The 18,190-nt window shown below is 37.1% G+C and overlaps 1 protein-coding gene across 2 annotated transcripts in view; it reads right to left on the reverse strand.

The window, feature by feature from the left end:
• Nucleotides 1–18,190, reverse strand: part of LOC100890338 (guanine nucleotide exchange protein smcr8a) — a 30,664-nt gene that overhangs the window by 11,850 nt on the left and 624 nt on the right. For both annotated transcript variants that reach the window (XM_030994452.1, XM_030994451.1), the window contains exons 2-11: nt 17,028–17,299; nt 14,192–14,292; nt 9,311–9,380; nt 6,478–6,560; nt 5,794–5,924; nt 4,448–4,851; nt 3,724–3,889; nt 2,911–3,095; nt 1,445–1,569; nt 873–933 (exon numbers count right to left, since the gene is read on the reverse strand). In XM_030994452.1, the coding sequence (XP_030850312.1) occupies nt 873–933; nt 1,445–1,569; nt 2,911–3,095; nt 3,724–3,889; nt 4,448–4,851; nt 5,794–5,924; nt 6,478–6,560; nt 9,311–9,380; nt 14,192–14,292; nt 17,028–17,255 (1,554 nt within the window). In that variant the 5' untranslated portion in view covers nt 17,256–17,299. The remainder of the gene's footprint in view (nt 1–872; nt 934–1,444; nt 1,570–2,910; nt 3,096–3,723; nt 3,890–4,447; nt 4,852–5,793; nt 5,925–6,477; nt 6,561–9,310; nt 9,381–14,191; nt 14,293–17,027; nt 17,300–18,190) is intronic.

Raw genomic sequence — 18,190 nt, forward strand, 5'->3', positions numbered from 1 at the left:
CAAGGGAGAGCTGTTATCACCATCATCCAAGCAGTTTTCACAAACGTATTATAAACATATTAATTGCAGAATTCTCAAGCCAAGTTATCATCGTTATCAGCTTGTTATCAAAGTTTAGTCTCCATGCAAAAAAAAAACTACTCAAGGCATCTAATGCCAGCGAAGTGCTTCTTCTTAAATTTACAATTAGTATACTCAAAATTATTTTCTGCCTCCAACGTTTTGTAAATATACATGTAGTTGCATACATGAGTCAAAAGAAGGAGTTATTGCCATATGATTGTCACTCTGAAGTCTTTTGAAAATGTTAATCTCATTTCATGCAATAAACATATTTAAAAAAACCAGAACAAGAGCTATCTTTATATAAAACAACATATTAACAAACAATAAAAACATGAAAATGCCAGTCGTATCACCAGTGGGAAACAAAGTTCTGTGTGATATATAATTTTATCTGAAAATGGTAGCAGATATCAAATAACTTCAGCAAAACATTTTGACTAGCATTTTTGTTTTGACTACAACAGAATAAAGTACACAGTATGCTAAGTGCTAAATTGTTTTCAAATTCCTCCTGAACTTTTCATATGTTTCTATATTTCTTAGATATTTTAGCAAGTTATTCCATAAAACAGTATTTAGTCAACCACCATAAAAGTCTGTATCACTTTCTTCAGTTTTAGCGGAAGTTAGAACTGGGACCTGTTTCACAAAGCATTTTTTCAATGACAAATGACAGAAATCAATGACAATTCTGCTGATAACCAATCAGAAGCAAGGATTTCAGTAGCTTATAACAAAAACTGTCACATGTCACTGATGACAATTTTTTGTGAAATGGGGCCCAGGAAGTTGTATGCTCTACTCACCATGCCTTGGGACCTCCTGCCAAGGCCATGGAGTTCCCATTGACAGCTTGCTATACATTGTCTACAAAGCCAAGATAGAAAACAACCAGGAAATAATTTTAAAGGCATCGTTTAACAATGTTAAAACTGAGATGCATGGCTCTTCATGTCATCGGTGTCTGTGGTACGGTGTAATATTGAAGCCCTAAAAAAATTGCACTTCAAAACGATCATGAAGTGCCTCAAAAAAGTTAAATATTTGAGTGACCGGTTTTACCATATTCATTTTCCCCAATAGACTGTGGTGCTATACAAAACGGTTAGGAAAACGAAAAATTAAATTTCTATTACCAATCATAAATATCTTAATAATCAGACAGGCGATCGGCTTGTAAAAGTCATGGGGTTACTGACTTAACTAAAGGTTTATAGTTATCATTGCAGCATTAGCTAAATCAAGGACTTTTTTAAAGGATCTGAGACAAAGTTACCGGATCCCTTTAAAGGTTGGTCCCCAGACGTAAATAATACTATCTGATTGAGATACACTTCTGTAAAACCCCAATTACACACACACTGGAATATATACTCACAGGTTGATGGCGTTGAGGAAGTTAAGAGTGACGGTTCTCCCTATCGTGAGGAGGGAGACGGACGGCTCCACTAGGGGGGACTCCTGCTTCTCCAGGAAAAGAATGTTTGCATCTCGGCAGTAAAACTATCAAAAAATAGAACGAAAAGAGAGAAAACATGACTCCACGCTCCAACTCATACATAGTAGAGCTGCTGTGGTCAAGTGGTTAAGTCGCCGGACTGTTGATCACAAGGTCCGCGGTTCGAGGCCCACCGCGGCACTCATGTCCTTCGGCAAGACATTGATCTACATTTGCCACTCAACCCAGGTGATGTAAATGGGTACCTGGCAGGAATTATCTCTTTGAAATGCTAGAGTGGCTTAATGGCAGCACAGCTAAAGCCGGGGTAATGATCTTCAAGTTTGGAAGCGCTTAGTGATTGTAATAAGCGCTATTTATAAACTGAGTATTATTATGAGTATTATTGATTGCTTCATGTACATGTATAAAGCAGTCTTTCACCAACATGCTTTTAAGAAAAGGGAAGTAATGGAGATACTGAGACAGCTCTACAAGAGGTTGGAGATTGCAGAGAATGAGCAGTAACGCTATACATAAACAAATAGAAGAACAGGTTGATCGATTTGCATTGACGCACATGTGGGGATTCAACACCTACTCTGGCAAGTATTTGATTTGATTTTGATTTGATTTGATTTATTGGTTTCTGCATCTTTTTTTTCTTTTTTTATCATACATTTTCATGAACATAATTTGGTCAACAATTTCAGTTTAGGGTTATGGTTGCAACCGGGCTGTAGATTAGGCTTAGCCGTAGATAAGGTGATCTGACCTTTGCTCTTGTGACATTCGCTCAGGATGTAGTTAGTCAAAGATTACGGTTTAGGGTCAGGGATGGGATTGGGCTTGTGGTTAGGTCAAGGTTTAGGGGGTAAGAATAAAGAAATAGTACTGGGTCCTTGGTTGGAGAACTCATTTTGGCAATGGCTACCGAAGCACATGCACTGTACATGTAGTAGGAGTAGGACCGTATAAATGCAATTAATAAATCTAATGTACCATATGACCCACTCCAGCAAAGCATAGAGAGTCAATGTTAATGCATATTGACCTCTAGCACTGCACTACATGCTAATAGGCAGAAATTGCACACATGAATAGTCAATACATAAATAACACACAAATGCACACAATGATGCTGATGTGGCTGTAAGCAAGTTTGACAGTAGACTCGCGATTTAAATTTTTGAATTATTCTTTCTAACATCGGTGAGTTCAAAAAATTGTATTTTACTGCTATTTAGGTGTCATCAATTGTCACTAAAGTACCGATTTTGAGTGAAATCAGTTGAGTTTTGTACAGTGGTGTGTGAAATGTGTTGAGAATCAATAGAACAGGTTTTAATACACAGTCAGGATAGTAAATGAAGCTATGTGTGCATACATGTACATGTATGACCTACCTTCAGCAGTTTTCTTAACCTGTTGAGCCCCTCCTTAGCCCCGTAGCTGCATAGTTCGTGTAGGGTTCGTAGACTGCGATCGAACCTGCGAGGGTTGATGGCTTGGACTATCTGGGGCTGGTAGGGGGCGTTGGGGTCGTTGTTGGAGTTGGTTTCTTCAACCATCTCCGAGTGACTAGAACTCCCTGAATACAAACAAATAAAAATGGATGATAGCCTATAGTATAGGTGACATTTGCTCCAGCAAAAATTGCTCTGGGACTTTGTAACATTGTTCAGATGAGAGAAAATGGTGCTAAGGTAGTGACTTCAATGCTAATGTAGATGTGCAATTAAAGATAATCTGAAAGTTTGAGTGAAAAACAACCATTATTACTGATAGAAATTGGGAAAAACTGATCTGATCAATTCCTTGATTCTCCCACCTATGTTATTACAATTTAATTACGTTTTAGGTGAATGTAAATCCTCACAAAGCAATGAATCGGCTCTATATACCATTCCAGACATTTAAGTGTTGACAATTTTTAAACGCCTGTCTTATGTCTTATTTTCATGGACAAACGGTTGGATAAATTCAAAAATAGTTGGCAGAATTTACTGTTTAGAGGGTGTTGCACAGTGACGCCGTCAAAGAAAACGATAAATATCCTTTTGGTTTGAGAATTTTTCCAGTCCAGGGAAGGCATCTATGTCATTTTTTACATGCTCATAAGAGAACTATGTAAATTTGCAGATTTACATTTTTTCTTCAATAAAATAGTATCATGTCTTGAAACATACACAAATCAGAAAAGATGTATTTGATCTTACTTTTCCTGAGCCTTGATTTGTGAGGCTGCCTACACTTATCCTCATCACTGCAGTAACCCTCTTGATGGATGTTCTGCGCAGGGGCAGGCTTGGGCTTATTGGTCTGGGGGTCGGAGTATCGTTCCTTTAGACGACGGTACCTCATCTCCATCTTCTTGTTCTTTTTCTGTGGGTTTAAGAGATAACAGACGTAAAGCATTTTTGAAATACTGTGATCATTAACATAATCACCATGTAAGCCCCGTTAGTATCTAATTATAGTATAGTATAGTATTTTAGAGACATGGGACGTGAATCATTTTATCTTAAAGATCATCTGTAGCAGCATTACATGTGCATCACTTCCATCAACATAATCACTATCATCATCACCACCATAATCACAATTTTCACCATCACTGTTATCATCACTATTAACTTTTACCCTTGACCTCACCATCATCACCATCACCATCCTCATCAGCATTATCATCACCATCATCATCATTTTCAAGCCCTACTTGGGGAAGATACAATGGCTCAGTGGTGGAGCAGTGGTCTTGTAACTGGGAGAACCAGGTTCGAAAGCAATTTGATGCACTAGTGCCCCTTTCGTAAGGCATTAATCCTCACAACAAAGTCCCTCTGAGAGGACTTAAAGCCGTCAGTCCCCTGGTTGCTTACTAACAAGCACACACATGCTCTCCAAGCGGTCAGGTAATACCAACCAACCAACTCTACTTACCAGAGCAGGTGTAACAGCTTCCAGGATGACCTCAATCTCCCTGATCGCTTTCTCCACCGCCTCCAGCTCCTCCCGCTTCCGGGCGTACTCCTTCAGCTCCGCTACGATCTCCTGCTCCTGCTCCTCCGCATCTCCCGCCGACTCCTCCGTCCCCTCCTTCCTTCTTTCCTTCCCACCGTCATCCTCTCCTTCGCTACTACTCTTCCCATTGGTAGCGGTAGTGTTGCTGGTGGTGGTGGTGGTGTTGCTGGTGGTGGTGGTGGTGGTGGTGGTGGTGGTGTTGTTGGTGGTGGAGTTGGAGTTGGGATGCAAGATGTGGTTGTTCTTGTGGATGTGTCTCCTGGCTCGCTCCACCCTCGCCTCCTGCTTCACCTCCATCTCCTCCAGTTGCGTCTTGATGCTCTCTGTGGAAGAAAGGCAAGGACATTGAAAGAATATACTTGAAGTGGACCAATAACCTACAATTTTGTTTTTTCTTAATTCCTCTTGCAGGATTCTCTTCTGCCTAATGCTTATATCACAATGCAATCCCTTCCTGCCTTATTCTTTCACCTCACTACTTATCTCCTTCTCTCTCTCTCTCTCTCTACTTGCATGTCTGTCTTTATCTATCTCTCTCTCTCTCTCTCCCTCTCTCTCTCTCTCTCTCTCTCTCTAATTCTCTATCTCTTCCATTCTCTACCTCTCTCACTCTCCCTCTTTTCCTCTTTCCCTTTACCATCTGTAATCATGTTCTTGTTTTGCTTAAAATTCTACCACCTTTTGTCTACCTTACCCATATCTGCTTTTGCACAAAATTCTTTCATCATCTTGGGGGTGTTTCACAAAGATCCTAGTTTGAACTTATCTTTAAGTTGGACTTAAAAATTATGGAGAGCCATTTGTAGCCTTAAAATAAAATATATTAAAAAGCGAAAAATCAAGGATTTTAGATTGTTTATAAATCCACATCAAGAACATGAATTCTCCCATGATAATAGAAAACATGAATGATTTGAATCATCATTTTATGCCTTTTAAAATAACTTTTACAAAACATTTTCAAGGATGCTAATGGCTTTCCATAATTGTTAAGTCTAACTTAGAGATAAGTTAATCTTAGGATCTTTGTGAACCACTCCCCTGGTGTTTTCCTTTGTTTGTTTACAAATTACTTTTTCAATAATTTTCTCTTCCATACATACCTCTGATTATATTATTTCCCTCTATTTATTTTTCGTTTACTCGATTTTTTGTTTGTTTATTAATCGAAGTTGCTTCTTAGTTGTTTGTTAATCATTATTTCAATGATGTACTTTCCACGCTTCCATTGTTTATGCCGATTTCTCTCTCGGGAGCTGACGTACCTTTTGTGAAGATAAGATCGGCCAATCGTCTGATCATCTCTTCCCGAAAGATCACGTAGTTGCCATAGCGATAGTACTGACTGACTTGATGAAAGGAGGCCATAATGTGCTGGAGATTGGAGCGGAGTTTGCTGCAGGAAGAAAAAAAGAAATCAAGGTCAGATTGAATTACATATACATGTAGCAGGAGGACAAAACAGAAAATTTGCATAACATACTTAAAAACAAACAACAGTTTCAATATTTCATCATTACCAAACAGTGAATAAATCACGAACTAATTGTTTTCTTCTGGGTGGCGTAAGGCTATGCAATTTGTTTTTCATAAAAGTATTTTGTCTGGTAACCTGCAAAAGAGCCCTTAACACATACTTATTCTACATTACATGAAAATCAATGTTATCTATCTCATTTTATATCTTGTATCTGGTTTCACAAAACTTTTTTTCAATAGCAAGTTACAATAACTGTTATAAGCTACTGAAACCGTGGCATCTGATTGGCTGAGACCCAATTTGTCACAGGATTTTAGCATTTGTTATTAAAAACAAGTTTTATGTAACATGGCCCAGGTATTTGTAACCACTTTTCTTCTCGCCTCCCAACAGATTTATCATATTTATGATTCATGCACAAAGTGACTTCAAATGTAACACCAGATTTCATTATTACTGTAATACTCACTTCTTATCGGGAGTGATGTAGGCCATACAAAAAGGTCTGACGAAGCCCCTGGCATGGATATCATACAGGGTAAAATGGTGGATCTGTGTATACGTAAGAAGAGTAAAGAATAAAAAATAAATGCATGTTATATCCTCATTAATTTATTAGTGTGCTTGGAATTTAAAGAAAACCGGCATTGTCACTACGTTAATATTGTTACAAATTCTAGTTGGGATGTCGGTGTGTATAAATTCATAAGTTTGTGGTTTCACTGTGTCAATAGTCTTCAAAAGGACGGTTGAGTTGGAAGGGGATAGATAGAAAGTGAGAAAGCTTTTGGTTTCGTCCTATAGAGGAGTACGTGTTTTATGGATAGAGGTAGAGTAATTGACCAAGGTATTCTTATGTGAGAGGAGACCTGAAAAGGACTTGTGATCTTTATGAATGCAAAGAGATTTAAAGGGAGATGGTCGTTAGTTTCCACGTGTAGAAGGTCACAATTTGCTGACAACAGACTTGTGGAATCATAAAAAAAAAAAAAATCAAAATTTGCAGCCTTGCTAAAAGTCAAGGGCATGGTACACAGAAATGTGTACATGGGACTACACAAACATCTAGCACAACAGAATGGTCCACAACCGTTGGCTGTTACTTGTCATATTTCAAATATGAGGGCATTTGAAGAGCCGTCCTTTTCAGGGGACACCTTTTTAAAGCCCCACTGTACTACGTGTATATGTAGCTACCTGCTCCCTCTATATAGAAAACTCCCCATTCGGTGCCTGTTGGTCCCCCATGATCCTCTCTTTCTTATGTTAATTGAGAGCTGAGTTGATGAGATACATGTATAACCACTTGTCAGTGACCACGCTGTGTGGTCTAATCCCTTCTGGCCAAACTAGTACAGCCGGCCTTTAAAGAAACTCTTTTACACTAACATAAAAAGAATAAAAAAAGCTCACAAACTATTTTCACCATTCCCGGTACTCGTCTTTCTCTTTAATATTGCCAGGTCACAGCAATGCTACATGTACAGGGTTTCTGTACAAATGGAAATATATTCCATTACCGGCTCAAATAACGAACCCTTACCACAAACCCATGAGGCAATATTAGACATTAGACTGCAGGATATCTTATCATTAATTCATGCCGTAATCTCGTTACCATGGTGACATGATCTTGCTGCCGGCAATTAAACACATGATCATCACCGACATGTTACTACTTCCCAAAACAAATCGGGAGACAATAGGGAAGAGTATGTGTGCACATTCTTTTCTGGCTCTGTGCCACTGTGTACTTTGGATTTTAATTAGGAAACAATACTTGAGGGAGCACACGTACATGTACGAGTCTCGAAACATTCACGATTTTACTAGTTGAGAGATAAGGTCAGGTTCTTGTCGTGCAATTATATCGCAAAAGAAAAAGTTTCTAAGCAAGAGACTGGTTTACGAACATATTCAAATTTTAAGCATACTTTTTAAACAAAGGTCGTTCTTGACAACCTGAAAGCTTGTCTGAGGATGCCCAACATAGCAACAAATAATGTATGCAGACTGGATTCCAAGTACAGCAGTTCATTCATTGCTAACAGGTTAGCAGAGTATAACTCGTAACTAGGTTACCTGGGGGGTGTTTCACAAAGATCCTAAGTTGAACTTACATGTATCTCTAAGTTGGACTTAGAAATTATGGAAAGCCATTAGCATCTTTGAAAAATATTTTGTAAAAGTTATTTTGAAAGGCATTAATTGTTTATTCAAATCATTCATATTTTCTATCATCAAGGAGATTTCATGTTCTGGATGTGGAATTTATAAAAAGTCTAAAATACTTGAATTTCTGCTTTTGAATATATTTCATTTTAAGACTCCAAAGGCTGTCTATAATTTTTAAGTTCAACTTAGAGTTAAGTTCTACTTAGGATCTTTGTGAAACACCCCCCAGGAAAGAAACATCCATAAATTTGTATACGTTAGTAAACCGGTCTGTTGGGAAAGCGGATTGATTATTTTTAGTAAATAAAGACCCATCTCTTCCATAAGGTCTTGAAATCATCAAAAGGATTTTTAAAAACTGACTCAATCTCATGGCTAAACACATGCTTTGTACATAGAAATTATGGGTGTATGAGACGTACTTCACACACACATTACATGAAGATTTGGTCTTAACACTTTAATAATTTTTTGTTTTTTGTTTTTGGGGGGGGGGGGTATTATATTTTTAATATGAGGGCATTCGGGAAACACTCGTTTTCAAGGGACATTATCACTATGAAATATTCTCCCAAACCGACATGAAAGAATGAGAAAGAGCTCACAATATTTTTCTTCTCCCCTTTACCATGCAGACATCAGCCTTCTCTTTAAGCATGACGTGAAAGGAAGTACAGACTACAGAGCAAACTTCCAAGATAATCTCTTGGATTTTGACCCTAATTATGGTTTGATCAAACAATAGCGGGTCCACTCACATGAAATATTGAAAGAACCTTGGCAATGTCCTGTTTGTACATACTGTACTGGAGTCATATCATAATTCCACAAAATGGAGGCATCTGATGAATTTCTCTCAAGAGTTTTCACTTTTCTTCACTATGTGTAAAATGTTTCAACCATTTATTTTTTATTAATTTTATTAAATCTACTTTTGGGGCCTGGCACCTTAGTTTTGGGCCAAATCATTAAATGCTGGCTGCAAAATTTCAACATTGCAAGTCAAATGTCCTCCAAACACATGCGTCTGTTTATAGTCAATTTATCAGGTTTCTGCATATTTTATCTACCATTAAAAAAAAATTAAGCCACAGAATTTTGTTTAGCACTTTCAAGAAATGTCTTACATATGAATAGCTACCATCTTTCTTGTCTTCGAGCACCACTGAAGTGTCTTCTGAAAGCTTGAAGGTGTTCCTGTAAAACACACAAAAAGAAGACAAAGAAACATTAGGAGCTGTTTCGGGTAGTTGTAGCTGCACAGCTGATTGCAACAAAACTAACTTGCTCTATGCATACATTTAACAGCTAAATTATTAAAGGGAAAGTCAACCCCCAAAATAAGTTTGTTTCGATAGAGGCAGAATAATAAGAAAATCAGGTGAGTGAAAGTTTGAGCAAATTCTGAATGAAAATAAGAAAGTTATGAATTATTGAAGTTGTGATCAATCAAATACAAATTGGCAACTCTGTGACTTATTATACAAGCTCTCCTTCATTTGCTTTGTGCATAATATTCCATAAAATCATGTTTTCTTCGTTATTGATGACGGAATATATATTTGTTTCTTGCAGGGGGAGTATAGAAACATATTTGCAATTATTATATTTAGGGTGCATGTATGGTTGAAATTTTTCTTGAGGGAAAATGAAAATTTTAGATTTTTTTAGTACTGAGCAAATGGAAGTTGAGCTCGCATGATACGTCATAGAATTGCCAATTTGTGTTTGATTGATCACAACTTCAAAAATCCTAACTTCCTTATTTTTAATCGGAATTTGCTCAAACTTTCACTGACTTGTTTCTCTCATTTTTCTACTCCTATTAAAACTAACTTAATTTCAGGGTGGACTTCCCCTTTAATACCCTTACAGATGTTTTGTAGTTTTTTAAAGTGTGTGAAAAATTGATTTGTCTCTGTTTATGTTTAAGAATGTGTCATATATCAAAGCTTGCATCTAAAAGTATTCATCACATGTCCTAATTCAACCTGTCCACCTTTTATTCTTGAGTTAAATGCTTTCTTTAAAAAAAACATAACATTTATGAGGGGTATTAATAATTTAGTTGTTTTTTAAAGTGTGTGGTATATTGATTTTTCTCTGTTTATATTTATTAAGAATGTGACATATATATCAAAGCTTGCATCTAAAATTCTTCATCACATGTCCTAATCAACCTGCCCACCTTTTATTCTTGAGTTAAATAAACACAAAAACATATGTATAGAGTTCTTGCCAAACTCTGTGCTGGGCCTTGCTGGCAATGTTGAAAATATTGACAATAGAGTTTCTACAACTGACACTCTCACGACAATAGGTGCAGATTTCCAATTGCTAACAGTTACCAAATTCATAACTTCCACCCTATAGATCATAACCCTAGGTCAGAGCTCGAGACAGACAGGCGCCTGGGAAACATGAGGGCCCAAAATCCCCCCTCCCCCATAAAAAATATTTTAAAAAATAATTAAAAAATGAATAAATAAAAGTGTATAAACATTTTTAAATTTGTTATGTATAGGGCTAGTATAGACTGGGAAAGAAAAGTACATGTAGTTGTGAAGCCCTGCTTAGCTCTTAACCCTATATCTTGTTGCCAAAGAATATGTCTAGCTCATCCAGATATGAAATGAAACAAAAGTAATTCTTAATGTTGCAACGATGTAAATTGTAGCACGCCCCTGATGCTATAGCCTCTACAGAACACCAAATTCATTATTTCCTGCCTTGCTTGTGATCACAAACAGTACAAGGACACAAACAATACAGCTAAAGGGGAAATTTAAGAGGATTGCAAAGTAGCCCAATTCTGGCTGATGTAACATGATGTGAATAAATTGATGAATTTTCTACCCCTTGCCAGAACTCCCCATTAAACTTTAATCCAATAGATTTAGGAGAGTCAACAAGGAAATCATTGAAATGGATATGTAATTGTGACTCTCGAGTTGAATAGCTGCCAAAGCGGATTAATTTTGAACTGGCATATCAAACCTTTAAAAAAATACAAATGAATATATGTGTATGCATATATGTAATACATTTACGTGTGTATTGTTAAACATGTGTACGCGATCATTGCGATGTTTCCTCTGGTACACAAGTTATATAGTATTCAGAAGTTTATAACTTATATAGGGCAAATATGTTCTATACAGCTACATGTACTTGTCAGTGTATTTAGAGCATTACACCTACCGAAGAAAATAGGTGGCCATCTTTAATTAATGCAGCTCTTTTCAAAGAGCATTGCTAGTTTGCAGGCATTGGTCAGTTGGCCACAGATCAATTTTTCAAGAAACCATGAACTACTACGGTTAATCCTGCTTTAGCAACCACCTGTATAGAAAGACCACGTGTCTACAAAGACCACATTTTGTTTCCCTAGAACATGGTTCCTCATTGAAACATGTACTAAAGGAACCTGTACATAAAGACAACCTGCCTATAAAGACCACTTTTCTTGTCTCCCTTGGGTGGTCTTTATAAACAGGTTTCACTGTACTATCACATAAACATGTACAATGTACATGTGTTGTCTCTCATAAATTTTGGAACTGAAATAGTGTCTATGGTGAAGAGAGAAAAGGGGAGAAGAGAGGAAAGAGGAGCAGAGAGCTGGAAAGGGGACAAGAGAGCTGGAAAGGGGAGAAAAGAGAAAAGTGGAGAAGAGAGAAAATGGGAGAAGAGAGAAAATGGGAGAAGAGAGAAAAGGGGAGAAGAGAGAAAAGGGAAGAAGAGAGAAAAGGGGAGAGAGAGAAAAGGGGAGAAGAGAGAAAAGGGGAGAAGAGAGAAAAGGGGAGAAGAGAGAAAAGTGGAGAAGAGAGAAAATGGGAGAAGAGAGAAAATGGGAGAAGAGAGAAAATGGGAGAAGAGAGAAAATGGGAGAAGAGAGAAAAGGGAAGAAGAGAGAAAAGGGGAGAAGAGAGAAAAGGGGAGAAGAGAGAAAAGTGGAGAAGAGAGAAAAGGGGTAAGAGAGAAAAGGGAGAAGAGAGAAATGGGGAGAAGAGAGAAAAGGGGAAAAGAGAGAAAAGGGGAAAAGAGAGAAAAGGGATAAGAGAGAAAAGGGGAGAAGAGAGAAAAGGGGAGAAGAGAGAAAAGGGGAGACGAGAGAAAAGGGGAGAGAGATGAGGAAGGGGGATAATGTTGCTATCAACCTCCGCACCATGAGGTGCATTGAAAAATCAAACATTTCTCATTTTAGTCATGTGACCATTTTTACCATGATTCCTTTCCACCATTTCAGCACCCACATTTCAAATCAAGTCTGACATCACAATGTAAAGCCTGGAAATAGACAAATTTAATATGACTGCAGTACTGCAGTGGGGCTGAAACTAAAATTTAATTATTTCAATCAGAGCTTATTATATACATGTACTGTAAGGGGAGTGTAAGGCGAATGGTGGGGGCAATTGAGCCCCTACAGCCCTCCCAAGTAGCCCCTGTACATGTATTTCCTCTCTCTTTAAGAGTAAGACGATTTATTTTCTACTTCTTTTTTGTAAAAAGAGCCCCTGCACAAAAAGTATTATTTTGAGGGACAGTTTAGTATGGATATACATTGAAGGGTTGTACATACATGTAGATCGTCTGTTCAGAGTGTCAATTCAATCCTGATTTGTTTGGTTAGTCTACATGTATGTTAAAATATACATGCACATGTACAGGTACATGTTGCATGAGAGTGCAGTTTTTTTTTTTTAATAAACTGAATAACAGTTTCCCCTTAAATGTATTACCCATTATTATCATAAACTTGTTCAAAATAAATTTTGGAGGGCTCAAGTGCTAAAGTTGTCCTTGCAATTTTGCAAAAATCATTTTCACAATAACAGTCTTAAACAAGAGAATTATTAAAGGGTGCATACATGTATATGTATAGGGCACTTTGCCTAAGTAGGATTCTGCTGTTTGCAAAAGCTTCCCTTACATGTACACATATACATGTGATTATCATTATGATTGTTAATGGTGTCCCCAGACCGATTGAGTGGCTATGAGCCTATCATAATTACAATACATAGCCTGTCAGTAAAAAGCCTATTAACATTTACCCTTCATGTACATTTAATAACTCACACAATACACACCTGCATTTAAGCTAATCTTGAGCTCAGCTGGCATGGGAATTGTATTTTGAGAAAAAATTGCTAGGATTTATTCTGGATTGTTTATCCTAGAGTAGATTGGTTGTTTGAACCCGTGAAATAAAAACAAAACATCAAAAACTTACTGGGCATCTTCGTTGATAAAAACCACAACTCCCATTTGCACATACGTACATGTAGTTAGTGACATGGAATTGACACGTATATCTCCATCATCACCATATCATAAACAAAGATAAAATATTGAATATCATAACAGATAACAATATCAAAATTACAAATAAATTGGTATAATTACATTCAAAATATAAAGAAAATAGTATGAAAGCATTAACCATAGTACGAATGGAATTCGGTATAAAGATATTGACTATTTTGAGAGGCCTGATACAGGGGCGCCTCGGGGTCATGGCAGGATTTGCACATCTTCCCTTGAGCCCATAAAACAGCCAGACCTTGAATGTTAAAGCAGTCAATATGTCTTTTATATGCCAAATTGAAACAAAAATCTACCAAGAATTCTTACCTTATCCTTTTATTGAGTGAAGATTGGTTAAAACATCATGGAAAATCTGAGACACTGTCCATTAATCTTTGCTGGAAAAATGACTGAAAGTTTCAATCATTTGGGAATCACAGACAAAAAGCACTGTATGGTGTCCACAGTCGCACAAAGACAATTTTAACACGTAAACCAATGGGGATCAGAGCATGAGGGCTTTTTTTTTTAAAGACTATTGGATCGGTAGGCGTTGCTAAAATCATGACTCCAATTTTGACCAATCAGATGGCTAGATTTCTAAAGTGAGGTATATATTTGTGAAAGGGCCTAAAACTACCCATTCTAAATCAAAACTGATAAAAATTACACAAATGAACATGACAGATGCTTACGTTGAGCGAGCGTAGTTGGTCGCATTGTAGTCCACGGCCATGATCTTGACGGCATACATGTTCTTGTCAAAGCTGCTACCGCCATCTTTGGGAATCGTTATCTGCAATGATGAGTACCGGTATAAAAAATAGGAGGAAAAATCAGTAAATTGGAACAGGTTTCTTTATACGATCAAAGGGGCCATAGAAGGTGATTATAATACTAGTGGTTTGCTCCACTTATAGAAAAGAGGAAAGGAAAAATGACTTAAATATATAACTTGTCAAAATTTATGAACTCATTCAGAAGTAGTTTTTCTTTCTTTTTTGTTTTTTGTTCATTGTTGGGGGGGGGGGTGTGATTACAATTTGCTGTTCATGACACATTTGGAGTACAGCTCTCTGAAAATGGTATTGGAAGAGCACTGAAATCTGAGTGAATAACAATTGGGAGATTTGTCACTAACTACTGCACATGTACATGTACATACACTGTACATTTATGTTTGCAGTGTATCGCAACCAAATTACCAATTCACCCATTTGAGATTGACATCTATTCAGTGATTGCAACTTACAAACAGTCATAACGTCCTTATCAATTATTCAATCGTTTTTCTGATCACAAATGTAGTTCAAAAGTCCAATTAATTTTTTCTTTAATTTTCTGTTACTCCTTCGAAAAGTTTCATTTTCTTTTATAATGCTAGTTTCACAATTTAGCACAAAAGGAAAAGCTGGCTCTGTTTGATTCCTGTTTACACAAGCAGATTCTATTTTGACACTTGAAATAAATTCAAGGCGACTTGCATCGAGCCAAAATCAAAATAAAAGTTTTGAATACATTCTTAGGACTCCTTACAATGAACACACATATACAAAAAAGCATCTACATGTACATGTAAATGTAAATGTAGTGTACATACAGTATAAATACAGTATACAGCCAGATATTTGTTCAAATCTTGCATTATAGGGGTTACACTAGCAGACTAGCGTACGTAAGTACTTATAAGATCTTTTCCTCTCTCTTAACTACCCATTAACCTGGTGGTGATATGTTATTCATGACTAATTACAAATTAATGGGACTCTTTCTCAATTATTCATCATGCTTAACGAATTATATTACAATTGGACTCTATACAGTACATGTACATGTAAATGTACTGTATATACACGTACAGTACTTACATACACAAGCAGAACAGCTACAATACATACTGAGGTATGACAACTTCATATGTACAGCGGTTGTAAAAGGTGTACAAACATATATTTCTAATTCGTATCATGCTTGTCGTTACCTCAAACTCATTAATTTGTTTACTGATGGGATCTCATGTTGGATAAATGCCTCTGAATCAATCTTGTGCTATCATTTTAAGAGATTTTCTTCGTTTAAATTTTTAAAGCAATCCTTTAGATAGACTGCCTGTTCAGAATATACATTCACAGTATACAAAAGCTGTATACAGAAACATTAAAAAGTTATATAAACAATAACAAGTTATAAAAACATAGAAAATGTATAAAAGCATTAAAAAAAGTTATAAGAACGTTTTAAAGAATCAACGTACATGTACAGCGAAAGGAATAAATAACAACATCGTGCAAAAATAACGATGTATACATGCACATGTAGGAAACTGTTTTTGACGGGGTCAGTAAACATGACAGCCGGCCAACGACGAATGTGCAATCAAGCAAAGCCCCGCAACGTTCCTACGATCCTAGTCTGAATGATGCGACGTTCAGACTGGAGCTGATTCTCTATTGAGTTTTTGTTCGATACGATGCACAAACAGATACTTCATCATACTATGGGGTCATTCAGACTAAGTTAATTCAGACTACAAATGTTTTATTATTTATCTTATAATTCTCATATAGCTGTACAAGGAATTTCAGTTGTCTGAATGCAGGGTGACTAAATCTAGATCACACCTTGACCCACATGGTACCAAGGACTTTGAAATCAAAACAATACCAGGCTTACTATTTACATATCTGCTATATAACATGTACATGTAAATACCAGTACTGTCATTCCATAGAGTATAAAAATCGGTAGAAATTGAATTGTACTTCCTTGTTATATGGAAGTACAAGGCACTTTATCTCTTTATTTGCTTGAAGCGAATGCCTGTCGTAAAGATGTGAAACTTTGGTTTACCGGTATTGATACTTAAATCCCTTTATAAATATGTCGTAAAACTACAAAATTGGGGATTGTTTTTGTAGCCCCATATACATATTTCTGTGTACAGTGCTTGTAACTTTACAAAGACTTGGCCAAATTTCTTATCATTTTGATGATTCCAGAACCTTGCTGTACACACCAATACTTATATGCTAGATGATCAACCTTTTCTGATCGATTCCACAACGTTTCTTTCACAATGCAATCGCATGACCATAACTGGTCTTTATCTTTAATAGGACAGCAAATGCTTGAGAAAGATGTTAGTTGGCCTAGCATTACGTTCACTTGGTCAGTGCAACGTCTCCGCCTACAAACTGACTCAGCCGGAACTCGGTTCGAAACTACCTCATGTCTGCACTTGTTTGGCCAGGAGGGATTAGACCTCCCTGCATACAGGTAGTCCCTGACAGGTGGTAATCTCATCAAATCAGCTCTCAATTATTAAACATAAGAAAAAGGGGACCATGGGGAACCAATGGTCACCGATTAGGCTTTGTTTGCTATATAGAGGGCGCAAGGAGCTATAAGTAGTGCAGTGGGGCTTTAAATGTTAGTGTCCAGACGTAAATAATCATATACATGTATATGATTGATACACGTCTGTAAAAGCCCAATTACACACACATTTGAATGTATTGTGCAAGAACTTACCAGTGGCTTTGGTCCCTCTAGCTCCGAGAATTCACAGACCAGAACAAAGTCCTTCTGGCAGGTCGGGCTGACGGGCCAAGGGGTAGGAGGCCTGTAGCTTTGGGCCAGTTCGCTGGGTAGGGGTGGTCTGGACCGGACAAACGCGGCCTCGTCCTTGCCGGAGTCGAAATAGTTCATCTCCGGCGACTGGCTGTACAACTGGGCCACCTGGGGGATCCCGCCCAACATGGTGCTGGTGTAGGTGTTAAGCACCGGAAGATTTAGTGTGGGATCTGTGTATGGAATACAATTAAAACCAAACATATGTGTTAATCAGAATCTTAGTAACTAATAAAGTGTGTTTAGCACCAGAGATAAGGTACGGAAGCTGTGTTTGGAATAATGTAGTGTTTTGCACCAAAGTAGAAATAATCTGAATTTGAACCTGGAATAGAGTTAACACTATACTGTACAGTGTATGTTTAGAGTGTAAGCAGTAAAACATTATTTAGCATTAAAAAAAGAATGGATACATCAGTTGTGTTGGCATATATTTAACACTGGATATACAATGTAGTTAGAATGTACATGTTTAAGAATCTTAATCTAGCAATTTATAAAGAAAGTGTTTAGCCCAAGTAATAAAGAATAAATTAGTATTTGGGATAGCATTATCTTCAATGTGTATGAGGGATCATGATTAATCCCTTTGGAATCAAATGTGTTTTTGTGATGTCTTTGGTTCCGATGGGATCGCTTCAGACTTGGACTCTTTGGAGGGGGGAAAAAAAGAGTTTTTTATTTTTAGAAAGAGCATGAAAATTTCAAGAAAAAGGGCCATATTTTCAAAAATGCAGGTGGATGTGTATTTAGCTGTTTTTTTCTTTTCTTTCCAAAACAGGGTGCTTTTGTGAATGTGTACCGGTACTCAATCTAAAATTAAGGCTTTCTTATAAAAGCCCATTTTATACAGGTCTTTTTTCACACAAAGGGGTCATATTTTGTGGAAAATGTTCCTGAAAGTAGGCAATACAAATTCCGCTCACAATTATGTGTTTTAAACCTTTGTTCGAACATGCCTTTAAATCCCCTTTAGAAAAATTACCTTCAAAAGCTGACATCAACAGCTTTCACAACGAATATTCAGCAGTAGGCCCGACAGTAACACAAATATTCTGAAGACA

Source organism: Strongylocentrotus purpuratus, unplaced genomic scaffold (assembly GCF_000002235.5).
Source record: "Strongylocentrotus purpuratus isolate Spur 01 unplaced genomic scaffold, Spur_5.0 spur5_scaffold_21, whole genome shotgun sequence".
NCBI lineage: Eukaryota > Metazoa > Echinodermata > Echinoidea > Camarodonta > Strongylocentrotidae > Strongylocentrotus > Strongylocentrotus purpuratus.